The following is a 20381-nucleotide window of genomic DNA, read 5'->3' on the forward strand; positions in this document are numbered from 1 at the left end:
TCAAATATTTGTTGAAAAGAAATGAATTGATAAATGGAACAGTACTCTACCGTCAAAATAGTAATTTGGCAATAAATTAATTAATTGTAATAAATAAATAAATAGACACACACACACACACATTACAAAATATATACATGTAAGTCCACAGACTCCCAACAAATTTCTAATTTTTCCTATCTTTTTAGTCTGCCCTGGAGTCAATGCAGATAAAAAAAAAAATTCAACTGTGCAAAGCTAGGTTTGCTTAGCTAGGCTAAGCAAAAGAACCATACAGGGAATTAAAGACGAAACCTACAGAATTCTGCTATTTGAAGAAACTTCCAGATCCTTTTTATTGTGAATTTTGGAAATTCAAAGTGAGATACATACGTGCACATGAAATCACAAAGGGGTTAAGGAATTTTTCATTCTTCCTAGAAACAATATTGCTTTTCACTCATGGCTCTGTGAGTTCAGGTGAGGGTTTAATGCTACATGGCAGAACCCTGTTTTAATACGGAAATACGTTCTTTTGTATTTCAAGATGAACCAGCCACAAGGTGACACCTCCAAGGCTTCTGTGTTGTTTTCATACCACCGTTTGTGAATGCTGCGTTCAATTTCAGTATTAATACTGTGAAGCTTGGCTAGATTCATAATATAGCTCCGTGGAAAATTCCTCTGGGAGGTGGACTGACCTTTTGTTTTTCATTTCAGTTATTATGGCTTTAAGGCAGTGCTGATGGCATGCTTTGACTTCTTCAATAAGTATTATTTCTTTCACATATAATTAACACAGGCCACTGTGTTTTTCTACCAGCTTTTCTCCTCTGCAGTACAATTTAATAGAGACTGGTCAAGGCAAGTATCATTCACATTTAATATTCTTAAATACATGTCATTGTCTACTTGTATGAAAGATAAGCAGAACCACGTCTTGTTTTAAAAGAAATCAGAAGGAATAAACTCAGAGTGCATCATTCTGATCTTTTTCCTGTGCTTTTGTGATCGCAAAACATCTAGCTGCCTAAGAAGCCGCACTTAATAACTCAATGCCATAACCCACCCGGATTTTCAACTGACAACTAGAAAGGACAGAGTCTTATGGGGCCCAAGGTGAAGGAATGTGAATCCAAAGACGCAATGCTGGGAAATTCTGGATCTCAGAGTAAGCAAAACAAAGGAAGATTAGCCAGTGCCATGATTTTCAATCCATTTATTTATCACTTCAGAGGTTCTTTGACCTTCTCGGATTTTCTCTTATTACCTTCCCAAATCTATTACTGTCAGATGCCAGATGCCTGGGAGGAACAGTGAGGTGCCTTCTCCTAACTGCCACCCCCACCAAGAATTTAGAGGAAAGGTAAATAAAACCAGCCTTCGAGATTAACATCAATGCAGGTAAGGTTAGGGTGGAGATATGCAAAGTAACCCCTAAAGGGACGAGCAAGACTAAGTGACTTGTAGTCCAGGGAGAAAAAGGAGCCTTAGAAGACACCAAGGCAAGTGACAATCATACAGGCCTTCTCAAGTGCATTTCTAGCTAGAGGGGTGATGGGACGTGGACATATAGGCTCTGAGGCCACCGAATGCCTAAAGACCATAACTTGCTGGCTCAGATTCCATTCTTATCAAAGCCTCTTACGAAGCTAGACTTTTGACTCTGAAAAGAGATACGTATTTATCAGCCTTGTTACCATTTGTTTGTCAGTTGCATTTCTCACTGTTAAAAAACAAGTTGGCGTTCTAGTTTACATCTAATTTATTTCTCTCAATAACTCAACATTCCTAAGAATGACTAGCTCTGGAAGGTTAAGGGCAAGGAGTTTCTGTGTGTGCAGAGCGGCCGGCTTGATCCTGGACCAGCCGAGTCCACAGGTGAACAGACTCTGAAATCCATCGGGGTGTTCCAATGGCCTCTCTGGGTCACACTTTTCCTTTCCGAAATACCTACAGAGTGAGTCTTTCCACAGATTGCCTCTCTGTTCAAATCCCAAGATGGATTTCTACTTTCTTGCAACTCAAGTTAAAAAACGTGGGTCTGGCTTTCAGCCTGGAAAATATTTCCCCACACTCCCTCTATGCTTGGATTTCCTACTGTGTTTATGCTCATCTTTCATCAAACTGGGCTAAAGTACCTTTCCTCATGCACTCCCTGCTCAGAATTGCATTCCCGCTCCTCACACAGTTCATTAAAACTCCACCCCCTTCCTCAAAGTGCGGTTCATGTTCCATTTTTTCCAAGAAACCTTGCCTAGGATTCCAGCAGGGATTTCTGCTTTCACTAGATTCCAGAAACAGGTCCGGCCAGTCCCACGTAACTTTCACACTCCAGGCTTGCACTAATGTGTTAATTGCTGTACATGTGTTATTGTTGCCTACCCCGTTCGTAATTTCTCTGGAAAAGGTGAAAGTACAACCCAAGGAATAACTGGTAACTCCACAGGTCAGGTTGTGCCCTTCGGAGAATTCTTTGATAGCCCCCATCATAACGGGGCGATAGATATTATAAATACTGTGAGTCGGCAAGAAATGTTGTCAATGAACAGGTTTTTTGAAGAGGTGAAAATACATAAAGCACAATCGCCTTTTAAAAACCATTTATTCACCTAACACATTTTCATTCATTGAATAACCCTAGACAAGATTCTGTAGTTTCCCCCAGTGAATGAATATGCTAAGAAAGCATCTCAGGTTTATATCTCTTAGCCCTATCTCTGAAACTAGTACTTAAAAGTATCTTTAATTGTCCGTTGACTCTTTTCAGAACATCTTTAGCTGCACTAGAATTAGGAATGTTTTAACAGTTCACAATTAGGGTCTCAAAATTGAGTTTTTAAATCCTGTATCCATATAAACTTCTAAGGAATTCTTTTTTTTTTTTTTTTTTTCTTTTCTTTTAAGGTTTATGAGGCTGGTCTGAAGTAAGCAGAAACAACTTTATCAACAATTTTATCAGGCCTCTTTCAACGTTGATGTTGGGATTGTTAGAGCTCATGAACAGACTGATGGATTTTACCGTGGGATTTAAAGGGGCTGGAGACTGGAGCGGAATCCCGTAACACTCTCCGCATCCCACGCCTGGCCCAATAGGTGACCGCTGAATAAACAAGTGATTTTGGCATACTGCCTGTGAAGGTACCCTGAAAAGCAGACGGCTAAATAAAATAATGACTTTTTTCAATCTTAAAAAAGGAAATCCTCAATTCCTCACATGAGCACCTGTGAATTTACAGTCTCAAAACCTCCCAGGGGAATAGACTCTGAACTATGGCAAAAGACAAGTCAAGAAATGTGGGGGTACACATAATGAGAAAGTTAATATGTACACTAAATTTTCATCAGGAGAGACGAGTCTGTATTATGTTTGGAGTTTTAAAGTTGAAACATTTGAAAGTTACTTAAACATCACTCTGGCTGGAGAGATGAAGTATTACTTAGTTGTCTCCCAACATTTCCACATTCAAACATGACACAGGGATAGATAGTTACTTTCAAGAAATTGATTTGAAACAAAAAAGGAGGAGGAGTTCACTTTAAACTATATTTTCTCAAAGGTCTGCAGATTACAGCTATTTCTAAAACTTCTGTACCACGACTCAGGAAGAGGAACATTATAATATTGTCGTGCATGGAGCAAATCCTTCCTTTTTATTGTAACTATGGTTACAAAGCTTCCTTCAACACCTTTTTGTGACCACTTCTCTTGAAAGAAGGCTTCATCGCTTCAGTATTGGATTTGTAGACAATTGAGTGCAAATGTTTTTTATTTCTGTTTGGTAAAAGCTCATAAATGTACATATAAATATTTTAGTTCGCACTCATGGTAGTCGAAGCCAAACCCATTGAAATAGTTACTCTTATTGGAACAAAAGTACTGGGTGGGTAACTTTTAAAATATCAGTGCAATTTTCCTAGGTCAAAGTTCACAAACAGAACTGATAAGAAAGATGTTTCCAAGTGGCCTCCTTGTAATGAGCTTTATATTAAGCTATTTATTTTCCTTCACCTGGTCACATATGATACCTCAAGCTATCTATGTAGCTGCGGCCCACGTGGGTAGAAAAGAGACAATTTCAACCCCTTATTAAATCCCATTTCATGCGTCTTGGAACAATCCAAATGTGTGTGAGAAAAAAAAAATCACAGAGACAAGATTTCCTGCCAACATATTTCTAGTAGTGAAATTAGAAGCATCCCCCAGGGGCACCTGGGTGGCTCACTGGGTGAAGCGCCCGGCTTCCGCCCAGGTCATGATCTCAGTTTGTGAGTTCGAGCCCCGCGTCTGGCTCTTGTGCGGACAGTTGGGAGCCTGGAGCCTGTTTCGGATTCTGTGTCTTCCCCTCTCTCTGCCCCTTCCCTGCTCATGCTCAGTGTCTCTCTGTCTCTCAATAAATAAATGTTAAAAAAACAACAACAACAACACATCATTCCCCCATCTCTCCTGTGAGCTCACAGGCAAATGTCAAAAGCAAAGAAAGGCTTTGTGTTGGAATTGCCACACAGCTCTGGCTTGCTCCTTCCTGCTCTAGCCTCCGTTCCCTGGCTGTGAATCTTCCTTCCAGTGAAGACTTGAACACACCCTTGGCCTCTCCGGCTCCTTAAGGTTTCACCTCTCTGGGATACCCCCCTATGCCACGCAAAGAAGCGCCGCGAAGACAAGCCTACCGGTGCTTTCTTCTCTGACCCTAAGAATGTAAATGGCAAGCATGGATGCCGCTGGTAGAAACGAGTGGTAAACTTTCAGAGTTAGCAGTTGGCCAGCAGAAGCCTGCCTAGCTAAGAGAAATTCCCCGCCGGAACGTCTGGGGTTTCACGGGTACATTAAAACGCACTAAGAATATTCCAAGGCTTGCTCGGCGTTCCGGATCTCAAGACGTTTGCGCGGAGCCCTACGGGTTTCGGGAATATGCAACAGCTGCCTGTGCGACTGGAGGGACAGGGAATTATGTAAGGCACTGCAGGGTAGGTGAGGCCGACCGTGTCTGCGGACCGCACTCACACCTCAGCACACGGGAACCAGCAAGGGCAGCCTGGGGCTCACCAACAAAGCGCACACACACGCGAGGGAAGAGGGACAGAGGCGGCCGGCTCAGGCTTCCTCTCTGCCCTTGCAAAGGAAGGGGGGAGGAGGAGGAGAGGGAAGGCAAAGTACCGTCTTGTCCAGGCACTGAAGGCAGTTATAAGGCTTGCAGCAACCGTGGCCCATCCCGGCAGGCTGGCTGGCAACGGGCCCTCCTTCATTCAGCGTGTCAGCGGGTGACTCCTAAGGCGAGGTGACGGCTCTGGCGAGAGGGGTGCGCCGCCGGGAGCTGTCACAACTTCCATGTGGCCCCCTCGGCTACCTTATTTCTCCTAATAACTTCAGGAAGCCGCAGCCCGAGGGAACGGGAGGAGGAGCGCGGCGCGGCGGCCGCGTTAGGATCCCGCTGCGGGGAGGGGCAGGGCGGCAGCCGGGAAGGGAGGGTCACTTTGCCACTGGAATCCTCCGATGGAGGCAAATCAGTTGCCGCAGAGCAATCGAGCATTTCCCGGGGCCAGCTCCCCCGGAGGCCGGCGAGCCCGCCCTTCCCGGGAGCCGCGCCGCTCCCACCCGCCCCGGGCGCGGCCGCGCCTCTGCGCGCCGCAGACACGCCTGGAGAGGACGCAGCAAACACAAAAGAAGAGCCCGGTCTTCCAGGAGTACCCAGGGCTGAGCACTACGGCAGGGGCCCGGGGGACTCGGCTCTGCGCGAATAGCGGCTCTCTGCGTTCCCGGCAAGTACAGACATCTACAGGGTGCAGGGCGCGGTCTTCCCTCCAGCGACTCCTGGTCTCCGGGACCGGTCGCCGCCGGGAACCCCCCCCCCCCCCACCCCCCCACATGGCTCAGTTTCAGATTCGTGGGCCACGAACAAATTTGCCGGATTCGATGAAATCTTTGTAACTGAGATAGACTCGTGAAGTCGCTGGCCCAGGCCGACACTCACAAACCACGCGAGTGGCTTAAGTAATTAAAATCGGGGTTTGGGGCACGTCTGTCTCCTGGGCGTATCAGCATAAAAGCCTTAGAGGACCTGATCTTTCCAGGCAATTCGGAATTTTTCAAACCGTTAAAAATCAAAAAGAGAAGGGGATGGAGACAAAGGTTTGTTTTTCAGAAGAGACGTGGTATCTAAAAATATATTTATGTAATCTTTTTTTTTTAATTTTTTTATGTAATCTTAAAAGAACAAGATGCAAACGTTTAGGAGGTAACTTTGTATTTCCTGGTAACTCAAAGGAGAACTCCTGATCCTGAAATGTACCATCTGCAGAAATAAACAATCACATCTTTGCCCACGAAATTTGCCTAAGACTATGAGCAGGCAATAATTGTAACATTAGATAATTTTACTAACTTGAGATTTCCCAAGGAGATTTTAATTAAGGAGCACAGGCTATTTCAATTTGCCTGGACAGATGACAAGGATGTCGGGTGATCAAACGTGAACAGACTGAAATGTCTTCCTGAAACTTGAAACAGTAAGCTTAAACCTTTCTTCAAAGCTGGCAGGTAAACATTGTATATCAATGATACTAAAAAAAAAAAAAAAAAAAAGCTAACAGGTAACTTGGAGCAATTCTTTGTTAAGGCAATATAGCTGTCCTTACCAAAATTGTATGTTTGTGTTTATTTATTTAAATTAAATTCCTATCAGAAATTTAAAGTACATCTATCTTGGGGCCCCTGGATGGCTCAGTCCACTGTATGGAAAGATGATACATTGTTGAGCGAGAACATAAAGTTTTATAAAACACAAAGCAAAACTATACCCATGTACATATTTGTATATGTCTAGAAGAAAGCTTTTGGGAAAATGCACAGTGTTCATATAAGAACATCCTACCCTTGGGGAATGGGAAATAGAAGTGAGAGAGCAAATTTCCACTTCTTTTTTTATCTTTTAAAATTTTTTAACGTTTATTTACTTTTAAGAGATAGAATGCGAGTGGGGGAGGAGCAGAGAGAGAGAAGGAGACGCAGAATCTGAAGCAGGCTCCAGGCTCTGAGCTGCCAGCACAGAGCCTGATGTGGGACTCGAACTCACAGACCTGAGCTGAAGTCGGACCTTCATCAGGCTGAGCCGGCCAGGTGCCCCTCTGCTTTTTTTTTTTTTTTTTTTTTTTAACCCTCTTTCGAGCATGCATTACTTTTGTTGTTTGAAAACAAAGTGTACTGGTGGAAGGCAGCGGGCACCGCCCAGCTCTGTCATGTCAGAGGCACTCAGCTCCCTCCCTCTCACACAGGCTTGTCCTCCTCAGCAGGGAGCCTGGGCACTCCTCTCAGAGGGAGAGAAATTCTGGGTACCCTGAGCTGAAACACCGACTGAGAGCTATTCCTGGGACTTTTGCAACCTTGGAAGAAAACCTCTATATTGCAAAACCTCCTCTATATTGTGAACCCACGTTCACAGCAGCACTGCTCACAGTGACCAAAGGTGGAAATAACCCATGTGTCCACTGACTGGTGAAGGGACAAACTAAATGTGGTACATCCATACAATGGAATATTATTCAGCCTTACAAAAGGAAGGAAATTCTGACCACATGAGCCTCGTGGACGTTAAATGAAATAAGCCAGTCACAGACAAATACTGTATGATCCTGCTTAGACGAGGTACCCAGAGCAGTCTGATCCATACAGACAGAAAGTAGGATGGTGATTACCAGGGACGGGGTGGGGTGGGGGGGGGGGGTAGTAGGGAGGAATGGGGAATTGTTTCATGGGTACAGTTTTGGTGTTGCAAGATAAAAAGAATTGTAGAGATTGGCTGCACATAATGTGAATGTGCCGATGCCCCTGAACTTCCACTTAAATGGTTAAAATGGTCAATTTTATGTTAGGTGTATTTTAACTACAATTATACATTAAAAAAAAAAAAAAAAGTGGTGGCTTGCATTCTCCCTGGAAACAGAAAGTCCTGGCAGTATAGGTATCTGATCTAGAAGGAACCAGGGCTCCTAGAGGGGATGCCTGGTCCCAGATCTGAAGCAGGAAATATCCTAGATGAGCCGGGGATACTGTGTTGTGTACTGTACTTTAATGATAAAGCAAAGTTCCTATTGTAGAAGGAGCCAGCAGGACTGGGGAGGCTCTACGAAGCTAAACGTCTCCCCCACAGTGATGTAAAGCATGCTTTCTTTGGCACAATTGTCTTTCTGCACCACAAGAAAAGGTTTCTTTCTCAATTAGAATTTAGATCGCACCGTACTAGAACATTACTTCTTGTTCTTGGATGATGCATGAGCCTACTTGCTTATACAGTGGCCCACAAGAGATTAGGATGGGACTCGGGAGGCTGTACAAGAAGGCCAGGACTCTGCTTCCCTTCTTGTGCAGAAGGCACTAAGGGCTGGAGAGTGGGGGTGGCCCTGCCCATCCGCTACAGTGTTGCTGAAATCTCACATGTGGTAAAGCCCTCGGTACAGATAACCCAGATGTCGAGAGAGGCACCAATGTCCTAGAGTTGTGCCATATCTCTTTCTGCGTAAGTTAAAAAGCTTCAAACATACTCAAGAAGAGAGGGATAAACACAAAGGACCTTCACATACCCATTTCCAGTTTCTTTTTTCTTTTTTTTTTTTTAACGTTTATTTATTTTTGAGACAGACAGAGACAGAGCATGAACGGGGGAGGGTCAGAGAGAGAGGGAGACACAGATTCTGAAACAGGCTCCGGGCTCTGAGCGGTCAGCACAGAGCCCGATGCGGGGCTCGAACTCACGGACCGCGAGATCATGACCTGAGCCGAAGTCGGACGCTTAACCGACTGAGCCACCCAGGCGCCCCCCATTTCCAGTTTCAATAGTTGTCAAGATTTGGGGATGCTTCCTCCAAGCCCTTTTTTTCCTTTCCATCCATCCATCACCCAGAGTTAGCAATCATGGGGATTTTATCACTTTATTTCCACCTATGCCTTTTATGTTCTTTGTTAAACTATTTTGAAGCAAAATGCGAACACTTCAGTGTGCATTGCTAAAAATTACGAACACTTTTATACAATCCCAATGCCATTGAAACACCGAACAAAACTGACAGTATATATTGGCATCTAATGCCTCGTTCATAACAAAATCTTCCTGGTTTCTCAAAGAAAAAAAATATCTTACAGTAGGTTTTCTTGAGTCAAGACTCAAACTAGGTCCACATATTACATTTGATGTTGCCTCTGAAGCCTCATTTATCAATTTTAGTATATGTGCTGCCGAAGCGAGCACTGAAGCCTCATTTATCAAAGGCAATGCCCACTTCTGCCCTCCCTCCCTCCCCCCTGCCGTTGACTTGTTCAGAAACTCGGTTGACTGGCTTGTAGAACGTCCCACACTCTGGTTTTGCCTCTTTGTTTCCTCATGATACCATTCGACTCATTCCTCCATGCCTGTAAGTGAAATGTAGTTCTCGTGGCTGGATGAGACTCAGGTTTGATTTATTTGGGCAACGGTACCTGAGCTGTGATGTGCGCATACTGTGACATCCCCTCGGGAAGCACGCCATGTTCCATTTTTAGTGACGCTGTATGGCTCAGAGGTGACGGCCTCGCCTCCTCCTCTATAATGTTCCCCATCAACCTTTCATCTGATGGTTTCATCTGTTAATGATGACTCCTGAATCGATTATTTCACTGGGACTTACAACGGGATGTTCTGGTGCCATCATCCTTCTCCATTTATCAGCTGGCATTTCCACGCAAGAAAAAAAATTTTCATCATCAACCAGGGTGATTTCGTTTCCCTGCAATACAGTTTATACAGGAACGATAGGATTAATGCTGAATCCTTTCGCTTAAAGTGCCAATGTTTTGAATGGAGGCTTGGCGTTGGGATGATACCGAAGGAGGTTTTTGCTTTCTCTCGCTTTTACGAAACATTATAAACATGTTTTTACGTGACTGTACACAATGTGTCTTAGTCGACTGCATTTATTACCCTTTTTATTTTATTCTACTTTTAAAAATATTTTTAATATTTATTTTTGAGAGAGAGAGAGAGAGAGGCGGACAGAGGACCCAAAGCGGGCTCAGTGCTGACAACAGAGAGCCCAATGCAGGACTCGAACCCACAAACCGCAAGATCATGACCTGAGCCAAAATCAAGAGTTGGAGGCTCAACTGACTAAGCCACTCAGGCGCCCCCAATATGCTTTTTAGATGCTACATTTATTTCCTCTCTGGCTAATGGGAGCACCTTTTTGTTGGCCCCTGGGTCCTTTGGATGTAAGTCTATCTTCCTTTCTGACACAACACAGTATCCCCGGCTCATCTAGGGTATTTCCTGCTTCAGATCTGGGACCAGGCATCCCCTCCAGGAGCCCTGGTTCCTTCTAGTTGGGAATGAGAATTAGGGGCCTAATCTGGGACCTGTTTGTTGTCTTTTAAGGGCCACCTGGTGGGAGGGAGATTTCCCTTGAAGGAAGTGGTCCCTCCTATAGACAAAATGTCCTTTGAAGAGGTCACTGAAGATATCGGCATGGAGCCCTGGGCTAGGGCGAGAAAAATGACAGCTCCTTCCTTTGGGGCATTTAGAAGTGGAAAAATGCTCAGTGAAACTCACTTTGAGGGAGATAAACTGGACTCTATAACACAAGGGCAAGCCAAGGGCTAGGTAGGGAGGTTCTCTTCCCCTGAAAATTTTCTAAGGAGTCTACAATGTGTCTGAATATCTGAAAAACAAGACTGAACTTATTGAAGGCATATATAACGGGGGTTTAGACTACTGTGATTTGGCATAAAAGGAAGCTGTGACCTCACAAGCTGATGAAATCTGGGGCATTTTAATGGTTCTCAATGTTTTAAACAGTTTGAGATGGTTTTAATTCCCTGCATATTTTCTTGCACTGGAATAGGAATGAACATTTAGATATGTTAGAAGTCCTACTGATATGTGTCTCCAGAGAAAATCTTACAAACACTCTACGTTTTGGAGCCATAACTAATAACGAATCTTCCCTGATCATTAACAGATGCCAGGCACTGTGCTTAGGACTTTGTGTGCAATAGCTTGTGTAACCTTCGAGTAACAATGTAAGATAAGCCCTAATACTGCCTGCATTTTGCAGATAAGAAATATCAAGGATCACCCAACCTAACCTGTCAGGTGAACATAAAGTTAGGAAATGATAGAGCGGGGTCTTCAACTCAGATCTGACTCCAAAGCTTATGTCTTCAGCCACTGAGTCGTACTAATTGCTTTGTATTTGTTGGGCCTTTATTATCTGTAAGCCCTACACCATTGCAAGTTTGTGCGATGTAAAACTATAAAAAGCTATTCAAACATATTTATGAAATAAATATTTTCAGAACTTGGGACAAGAGCCTCTATTGTAGTTTTGTTTTTTTGTTTTGTTTTGTTTTTTTTAACATACATTTACAAACCAATGTGCAAATAACCTTAAACTGACAGTAGAAGGTCTCTTGGGTGGCTCAGTTGGTTAAGCGACCGACATCAGCTCAGGTCCTGATCTCACGAGTTTGAGCCTCGCATCAGGCTCTGTACTGATGGCTCAGAGCCTGGAACGTGCCTGAGATTCTGTGTTTCCCCCTCTCTCTCCCCTACCCCTGCTTGCGCTCTCTCTCAAAAATAAATAAACATTAAAAAAAATTTTTTTTTGAAAAAGTAAATTTAAACTGACAAAGTAGAAACCATGTGCCTAAGTCAATGTTACAATGTTCAATTTTATTATTTCTGTTCATCTTCCTGGAAGTTGGACTTCCTGACCCATCTCCCACTCACAATCACCCCCGTCCGACCCAAGTCTTCTGCTCAAACTTGGCTCCCTTGTCCCCGTCAGTGCCACTTTCCTTCTTCTTCCTGATTCTACCACTGAGAGGGAATTTTCTCCCTCTCTGTGCCATCATGTCATTCTGTATCCTTGCTCTTGCTAATGACATTCTGCTTCACGTGATGATAATTGTTCTTCTCTGTCTTCCCCCCAAATATCACGGCCCCCTTGCTGTGCCTCACTCGCGTTCATACCCACAACACCTGCCCGGAGAACAGGTCCCAGAGACATTTCTTGAGGGATTTGGGATGGGACTCGAAGGAGTCAAGCTAAGCAAAGGTGACTTCCTGGCAGAGGCATTTTGGTACTTTGTGGAGTTTGAAAGCCATGGGGCCATTTGCAGGAGGTCGACGAGATAAAAATTGTATCACTGTCTCACTGTTTATTTCAAAAGAAAACCATGAAAAATGCTCATGAAAGAGCCTCTTACAGATTGTCAAGGCAACCATCTGTTTATTTTGGTTCCACCGTCTCTGCCCCTCCTTTGCCCATGCATTGAAAATATGAGCCTTTGCACTGGCTTATAGCAAAGGGGATGGCCAGGAAAATATGCGTAGCTTTTACTGAACACAATCCATCTAGAGATTTTAATGCGGTGAGAATGGGCTGGAAACGGAAAATACAAAACAGAAATCTTTAAACTGCTAGTGGTAGGTGGTTACAATCATCTGCATACAGACAATAGATGCTCTGAAACACCTTTGATGTAAGATCCAGGATCTAGAATATTAAAGGAATAATAGTAAAAAAGAAACAAATGACATATGTACTATTCCCTTCTTAGAGACTTAGAAAAAGAGAACCGTAAAAACGGCATTTTTCTGTAATAACCCAAGTAGGAAGGTCGCTACTTATGCAGGACAATCTTGTGTTTTTTTGGTTTTTTTTTTATTTCTAGTCTGTCTTTTTTTTTTTTTCTAGTCTGTCTTTGACAGTAACTTTATTATTCTTTTTTCTGTTAAATCAGTGAGGGGGATGACTCCAAGCGAGGCATCCTCCTTTAAATTTCTGCGTTATATTCAGAAGCAGTGACAACTCTCCTAAAAGCAGTGAAATCCAAAATGAGCTCTACTAGCTGGATACAGAGGTTGGACACGAGTGGAGAACTGGTGGGTAGAAGCAGATACAGAGATGGATAGTAGCTGGCGAAGCTCCAAAGCACATCTGATTATTTGACACGCATTAGATGAGAAGGCTGATCACAGCGGACATTGAGCTGAACCAACAATGTAACAGCCATTATAAAAAAACGGGTGAAAGAAACTGGACACTGGAGTGATGTCTGTGACCGATCTAGTATCCATTCCAGCCCCCTAATCCTCTAATCCGCCTCACTATACTGTGGGGAACCAGCAATCTCCCCAAGAACAGACTGGGATCATTGCATAAAGGGGAGTAATGTGTCACTGCTCTCAGCATACGGCCTCTTACCTTTGGTAAGACTGGTCCCCTACCCTTCAACCAGGTTGAGGTTCTCAGAGAAACCTCTGTTTCTCCTTTGTAGCATTTCTCACCAGGGAAATTCAATAGTTATGCGATCTGTTACATGTCTGTCTTCCTACTAGGTCATTAACTTCATGAGAACAGTGACCGCATCTGCCCGTAAAGATACGGCTGTATCCTTATCACTTAGCACAGTGCCAGATACACAGTAAGTACCATTAAATGTTGAAATAAACACAAGATTGAATGGATTTACCCTAGTTAAGTTACTCTTCTTTTGCTTTGGCGCTCTGAGAAGTACAAGATTTTAAGGGTGCGGCTTTCCATTATTACTTTCACGATATAAGAGCGGAAGAAAGATGTCACAGCCACTTTACCATTTTTCTTCTTTTTCCCACTGATGATAAGACCCTGGCCATTTATCTGTGTGTGTCTATCACCAAATAACACCGTTAGCAATGCTTGCTTTAGATTGCCCCACGGCCTCAAACCAATGATACCACATAACTTTTATTCCGCACCATATACCCAGATTCCCGAATCCGCTGCCACTTCAGGGAAGGAAATGTTAGGTGTCCCCCTACTAGTGATTACATCTGGTGTTTACAAAGAGCCTACGCTTACAGTGAAGGTGGCCACGGTTCTTTGCAAATAGTGTAACGAACCGTAATCTCACGTATAATCCAGCGGCAAATCTTGTTTGCTATACCTTAAAAGTAGGTCAGTCATGTGACCACCTCCTACACTTCTAAGTATCCTGGTCTAGGCTGCCAACGTATTTCACTTGGATCATGGCAACAGCCTCCCAACTGGCGTTCCTGTATCTATTGTTGCCCCTTCTTCCAGTCTGTTCTCAACAAATTAGACTAAAAGGAGTATCAGAAATAAAAGTCATAGTATGTCTCCTCTCCATCCTCTGTCCTCCAAATACTTCTATTCTCACTCAGAATGAAAGCCAAAGTCTTTTCAGTGGCCCTTCATGGCCCTTCTCTTACCTCTCTGATCTCATTATGTAGCCCTCTCCCCATCAGCTACCATACTCCAGCCATGCTGGCCTCTTCTAAGTATCCTGGTCTAGGCTGCCAACATATTTCACTTGGATCATGGCAACAGCCTCCCAATTGGCATTCCTGTATCTATTGTTGCCCCTTCTTCCAGTCTGTTCTCAACAAATTAGACTAAAAGAAATATCAGAAATAAATGTCATAGTATGTCTCCTCTCCATCCTCTGTCCTCCAAATACTTCTATTCTCACTCAGAATGAAAGCCAAAGTCTTTTCAATGGCCCTTCATGGCCCTTCTCTTACCTCTCTGATCTCATTATGTAGCCCTCTCCCCATCAGCTACCATACTCCAGCCATGCTGGCCTCCCTGCTGTATTTTCCCATGCTGGGCATTTTGTCCCCATTGATCCTTCTGCCTGGAAAACCATTTCCCCAGATAGCCACACCTTGTTCCCTAACCACTGTCGCCGTGTTGGTAAGCCCTTTCTTAACTACCTATGTACATTCACAACACACCCTCACCTACCCCAGGACTCCCTATGCTCTTTTTCCTGATTTTTTTCTTCTCCAAGGTGCTGACCACAACATGCTTATTGATTCGTTTATCTCCTTCTACTAGAACGTGCTCCCAGTTAGGTTGGGATTTTGATATTCTGTCACTGTTGCACTCGCCACTTTGAGCAGTGCCTAGTACAGAGTACTACTGAATAAATATTTACTGGGTTAACGCATAAATGGTTAAAGGCCAAAAATGGACTCACGTCCAAGAGAGAAGAGGTAAAAAGTACAAACAAATATCTTTAGGAAAAGCAAGGGGGTATATTCTACCAATACAATAAAGATATATAAAGGGGAGATAGAAGAAAGACAACAGAATCTGCCTATGTCCGTATCTCTGAATGTTTCTTCAAAATGGACAAGGCGTAACAAGAAGAACAGAATACGTCAAAACCGCATTCTCAGCATAACTTAAGAATACAGAGCCAAGTGTAGCCTAACGAGAAGAGACCTGAAGGTATGTGCGATCTGAACCGGCAGGTCTTTGCAGCGAAGCAAGGCTGGGGAAGCAGAAAGGCACAAAGGAGAGAGGGCGCTACGGAAACTGGGTGTTGAAGGGGAAAAGAAATTTAAGGGGAAATTCAGGGCCCTGCAAGATGAAGAGTATTCAGAAACCAGAGGACACAAATCCCTGGCTCCACTCACTCCCCCCAAACCATGAAAGAATCCAGACTTGGCTACACTGACGGAAGAAGGCGCTAGACCGGCCATCTTGAAAAGCAGCCCGATATGACAAAAATGAACAGAAAGCAATGAATAAGCAAATACAAAGATCTCACAAATGATCATAATAACGATCCTTACTACACGTTCACTAGATGGAACTAGAAGGTATCATGCTGAGTGAAATAAGTCAGTCAGAGGAAGACAGATACCATATGTTTTCACTCATATGTGGATCTTGAGAAATTTAACCGAAGACCATGTAGGAAGGGAAGGGGGGAAAAAGCTACAAATAGAGAGGGAGGGAGGCAAACCATAAAAGACTCTCAAATACAGAGAACAAACTGAGGGTGGGGGGTGGAGGAGAGGGGAGGAGAATGGATGATGGGCATTGAGGAGGGCACTTGTTGGGATGAGCACGGGTGTTGTATGTAAGCGATGAGCCACGGGAATCGACCCCAAAAACCAAGAGCGCACTTTACACACTGTATGTTAGCCAACTTGACAATAAATTATATTAAAAAAAAAATGGCCTCCAAGAAAGCAGCCACGAAACAGAAAAAATCTATAAAAGAACACTCAAAGCTGTATTAAATATCCAAAAAATAGTATTTGGAAATATGAAAGCAAAGATTTTGAACGAGAAATACATGCCCTAAGAACATAAATGGACAAAGAACAGGAAATAATAAAAAGACAGTGAATTTCAAAACGGAAGAAAAGATAATTATTTCAGAAATGAAGATTAAATTACATGGTGCTCAAGATAAGAAAAAGTAAAATGAAAATTTAACAAGAAATATTTCAAGAAGTAGAAAAACTAAGAAAAGAAAAATGAGAAAAGAAAAGAAGTAAAGTGGGTCATAGAGAAAATACTGAAATGAAAACCAGATCATGAAGAATTAAGACTCACAGTATGAGACTCCTTGAAGAGGGAAAACAAAACAATGGAACAGGTCTAATACTTTAACATTGTAGTGTAAGAAAATTTTCCAGAGAATTGAATCTTCATATTGAAAGGGGCCACTGGGTCCTGGGAAAACGAACCCAGATTTAGCAGTTCTAAGCTGTATCCTATTAAACCTGTTACAATTTAGAGATAAAAAAAAAAAAAAATCAAGACCTCTAGGTAAAAAGATGACCCAATTACAAGGGCAAAAGTATAAATAAATAAATATTCAAAGCAAGACAGCAATAGAATAGCACTTAAAAATAAATAAACAGAAACATCTTAATTAAAAAAATATATGAGGGGCGCCTGGGTGGCTCAGTCGGTTAAGTGTCCAACTTCGGCTCAGGTCATGATCTCACGGTTTGTGAGTTCAAGCCCTGTGTCCGTCGGGCTCTGGGCTGACAGCTCGGAGCCTGGAGCCTGCTTCCGATTCTGTGTCTCCCTCTCTCTCCGCCCCTCCCCCGCTCATGTTCTGTATCTCTCTGTCTCAAAAATAAATATAAACATTAAAAAAAATTTTTTCATCAAAAAATATATATATGAAACAAGGATTTTCTACAAATTTGAAATCAAAGCTATAGGATAACATGGAAACACACAGGACATGAATCTTTCTTTAGGAACAGCCTAGGGTATGAGCTTCATTGGACTAAGAGGTAATTGGAAAATTTTAGCAGAAGGACTGATGTGAGCATTTATAAAGTGGACTGTAGATCTAAGTCAAAAACAAAGGAGACAATGAGGGTGGAAGACGGATATACAAATGCTGTACATCATCACAAATAGAAATAATGCAACTAAAAACTGGTAAGGGGCAGAAGAGAGAATAAAGAAAGTAAAAGAATCTCATTGGTTGCCAGGTAGAAAATAGGTGGGAGTTAAGGATCTAATTTTAAATTGGCAAACCAGATGGTCAAAGGGTAACTAAGAAAACAAGGAAGGTGTGAGTACAAAGGTAACAGCTAGAACAAAAATAAAATGTCCCTAAATTCTGTTCGTTAAAATGAAAGAACCGGCAACATGAATAGACCTTGAGGGTGTCAGGCTAAGGGAAATAAGTCAGACAGAAAAAGACAAATATTGTATGATTTCACTTATATGTGGAATCTGTAACACAAAACAAAATAGAAACAGACTCAGAGATACAGGAAACAAATGGGTGGTCACCACAGGGTGGAGGGGGTTGGATGTGCACAAAATAGGTGAAGGGGATTAAGAGGTGCAAACTTCCACTCATAAAATAAGTAAGTCATGGGGATGCAATGCATGGCATATGAAATATAGTCAGTAATATTATAATAAGTTTTTATGATTATAGATGGCAACTAAACTTACTGTGGAGGCCGTAAATTAAATTCAAGGGCAAATAATACACATCTTTAGAAAAAGAAACACAGACTAAATAACATAATACATGCAATTATAAAACATGATAGAAATGAGATCTAACATATCAACCGTATCAGTAAGTGTAATGGACTGAATTTACCAATTAAAAGCAAAAAGATCCTCAATTATGCTCACAATGGAAGGCCCAGTTATATGCTATCTCCATGAAATATATAAAAAAAGATTAAAAAAACAAAATACAAATGGATGGATAAAGGTATTTCAGGAAAATGGAAACATTAAGAAAGCAGCAGCAGCAACCCTGATTCAAGCCTAAAAGTGTTAAACACAACAAAGAAGGGCACCTTTTATTGCTGAAAGCCAAATCTCCAATGAAGATATAATACTTATGAATATCTATGCTCCAATAAAATTTATATCCAAGATTTACCACTCTTAATTCAAGACAGATTGAATGGACAAACAAAACAAAACATAATCAGTTAGGTAGGTCTTATGGATATATATTGAACTTTATATTTTGATAATATAAGTGAACACACCTTTTTTATCAAGGGCTTTTGAACCATTCATAAAAACTGGTCACAAAGAAAATGTCAGTAGGTTCCATGAATTAAAAATATGATGAACAAAACTATCTGATCACAATGCAGTGAAAGTAGAAATTATTAACTAATGAAATAAAAATAGAAATCCTTAACCAAACCAAAAACAAAAGGGTCATCCACCTGAAAAATTTAAAAAGCCTCCTCCTACATGACAACTCTTGGATAACAGTAAAGACATAAAGTGAAATCAAAGGATTTTTTTTAAGCCATTAAAACAAAATACAAAAACACTAACACATGGGATACATTTAAAGTAGTTTTTGGAGAAAAACTCATAGCAGGAGATGCTTTCATAAGTAATAAATAAAAGGATGTAAATGAATGACTCAAATACTTAGCTGAAAAAAAAACCTAGCAAACAACAACAAAGCAGACTGAAAGAAAGCACTAAGAAGAAAATGACAAAGACAAAAGCAGAAATTAATGAAATACAGAATAGGAAACCAGTAGACTTAATTGAAAAAAATTAACAAAATAGCAAACCACTAGCTAACTTAACAATAAAAAAGAGGGAAAGCACAAATAAAATAAGGAATGACAAAAAGTGAATGGAAAAAAGAATTAAAAGTCTTAAGAGGCTTTGTTTGCCCACCTCTATACAAATAAATTTGAAATCTTACATTAAATTGATAATTTTCTAAAGAAACATAGATTACCAAAATTGAGCCTAAGAGAGGGAAAAGATTTAAATGCACCAAATTTCCACAGAGGATACAGACACAATTATTATTTTTTCAAATGTTTATTTATTTTTGAGACAGAGCAAGTGAGTGGAGGAGGGACAGAGAGAGGGAGACAGAGAATCTCAAGCAGGCTCCACCCTGTAGGTGCAGAACCTGACATGAGGCTTTAACTCATGAACTATGAGATCATGACCTGAGCCAAAATCAAGAGTCGGATGCTTAACGGCCTTGAGCCACCCAGGTGCCCCTACAGAGCAATTATTAAAGATACCACACAAAAAAAGCATCAGACCCATGAGCGTCTACCAAACCCGCAATAATCAAATATTCTAGTGCCCTGTAAATTGCTCTGGAGCATGAAGATTATGGCAGGCAGAATACTGCCTCTCTTCCCACAAAAGGTGTCTGTATCTAAATCCCCAGTACCTATGACTATGCCATATACATGGCAAAGAGGAATTAAGGTTGTAAGTAGAAATAAAATCTGCTAATCAGCTGGCCTTGAAGTAGGGAGATTATCCTGGATTATGGGAAGGGCCAATGTAATTACAAGAGTCCTTAAATGTGGAAGAGGGAGACAGGACAGTCAGCAACAGGGAGATGGGATAAAAGAAAAACTAGATCCCTATTGGCTTTGGAAATGGAAGGAAGCCATGAACCAAGGAACATGAGTGGCCTCGAGAAGCAGGCAAAGGCAACAAAACAGATTTTCCCTGAGAGCCTCCAGAAATGAATGCAGCCTGCCAATATCTCAGTTTAGGTCATTGAGACTCACTTTGGACTTTTGACCTCAAGACCTGTTAGATAGTAAATTTGTACTGTTTTAAGCCACTAAGTTTGTGATGATTACAGCAGTAAATAGAAAACTAGTATAAAATACTAATACAAAAATAAAAACTTCCTTATTCTTTTAATAAATTGAGTATAACCCAATTTTGATACCTAAGCCTGATGAAGACTCTCTCAAAAAAGTAGAAGAAAAAGAAGGCTGCAGACCATTGTCACTCATGAATATTGATGCAAAAAGATTAGCTAAAATATCAGCAAACAGAATCTAATACCACATAAAGAAAATAACATACCATGACGAATTGGGATCTATTCTAGTAATTTAATGTAGTTTCTATATTAGTAAATCCATATTGATAGATCTCAGGAAACAAAATATGGTTATCTCCATAGATGTTCAAAAAGCCTTGGACAAAAATTCAATACCCATTCCAAGTAGCAGCACTCAAGAAAACAGGAATTGAAGGACACTTTCTTAATGTGTTAAAACACCTTAACATGATAAAAAATATATATATTAGTCCTAAAGCTATTATTTTACTTAAATGTG

At 41.7% G+C, this 20381-nt stretch overlaps 1 protein-coding gene across 3 annotated transcripts in view; it reads right to left on the reverse strand.

Moving 5' to 3' along the window:
* The window catches only part of MTUS2 (microtubule associated scaffold protein 2), a 371219-nt gene that overhangs the window by 62378 nt on the left and 288460 nt on the right, over positions 1-20381 (reverse strand). The window contains exon 1 of one of the 3 annotated variants that reach the window (XM_019447880.2): positions 5138-5593. The exons of the other annotated variants lie outside the window; for them this stretch is intronic. Within the exon in view, the coding sequence (XP_019303425.1) occupies positions 5138-5191 (54 nt within the window). The 5' untranslated portion in view covers positions 5192-5593. Of the gene's footprint in view, positions 1-5137; positions 5594-20381 lie in introns of those variants that run through there. 3 annotated transcript variants of the gene reach the window in all.

The sequence above is a fragment of the Panthera pardus genome, unplaced genomic scaffold, assembly GCF_024362965.1.
Source record: "Panthera pardus isolate Hobbes unplaced genomic scaffold, ASM2436296v1 HiC_scaffold_1, whole genome shotgun sequence".
NCBI lineage: Eukaryota > Metazoa > Chordata > Mammalia > Carnivora > Felidae > Panthera > Panthera pardus.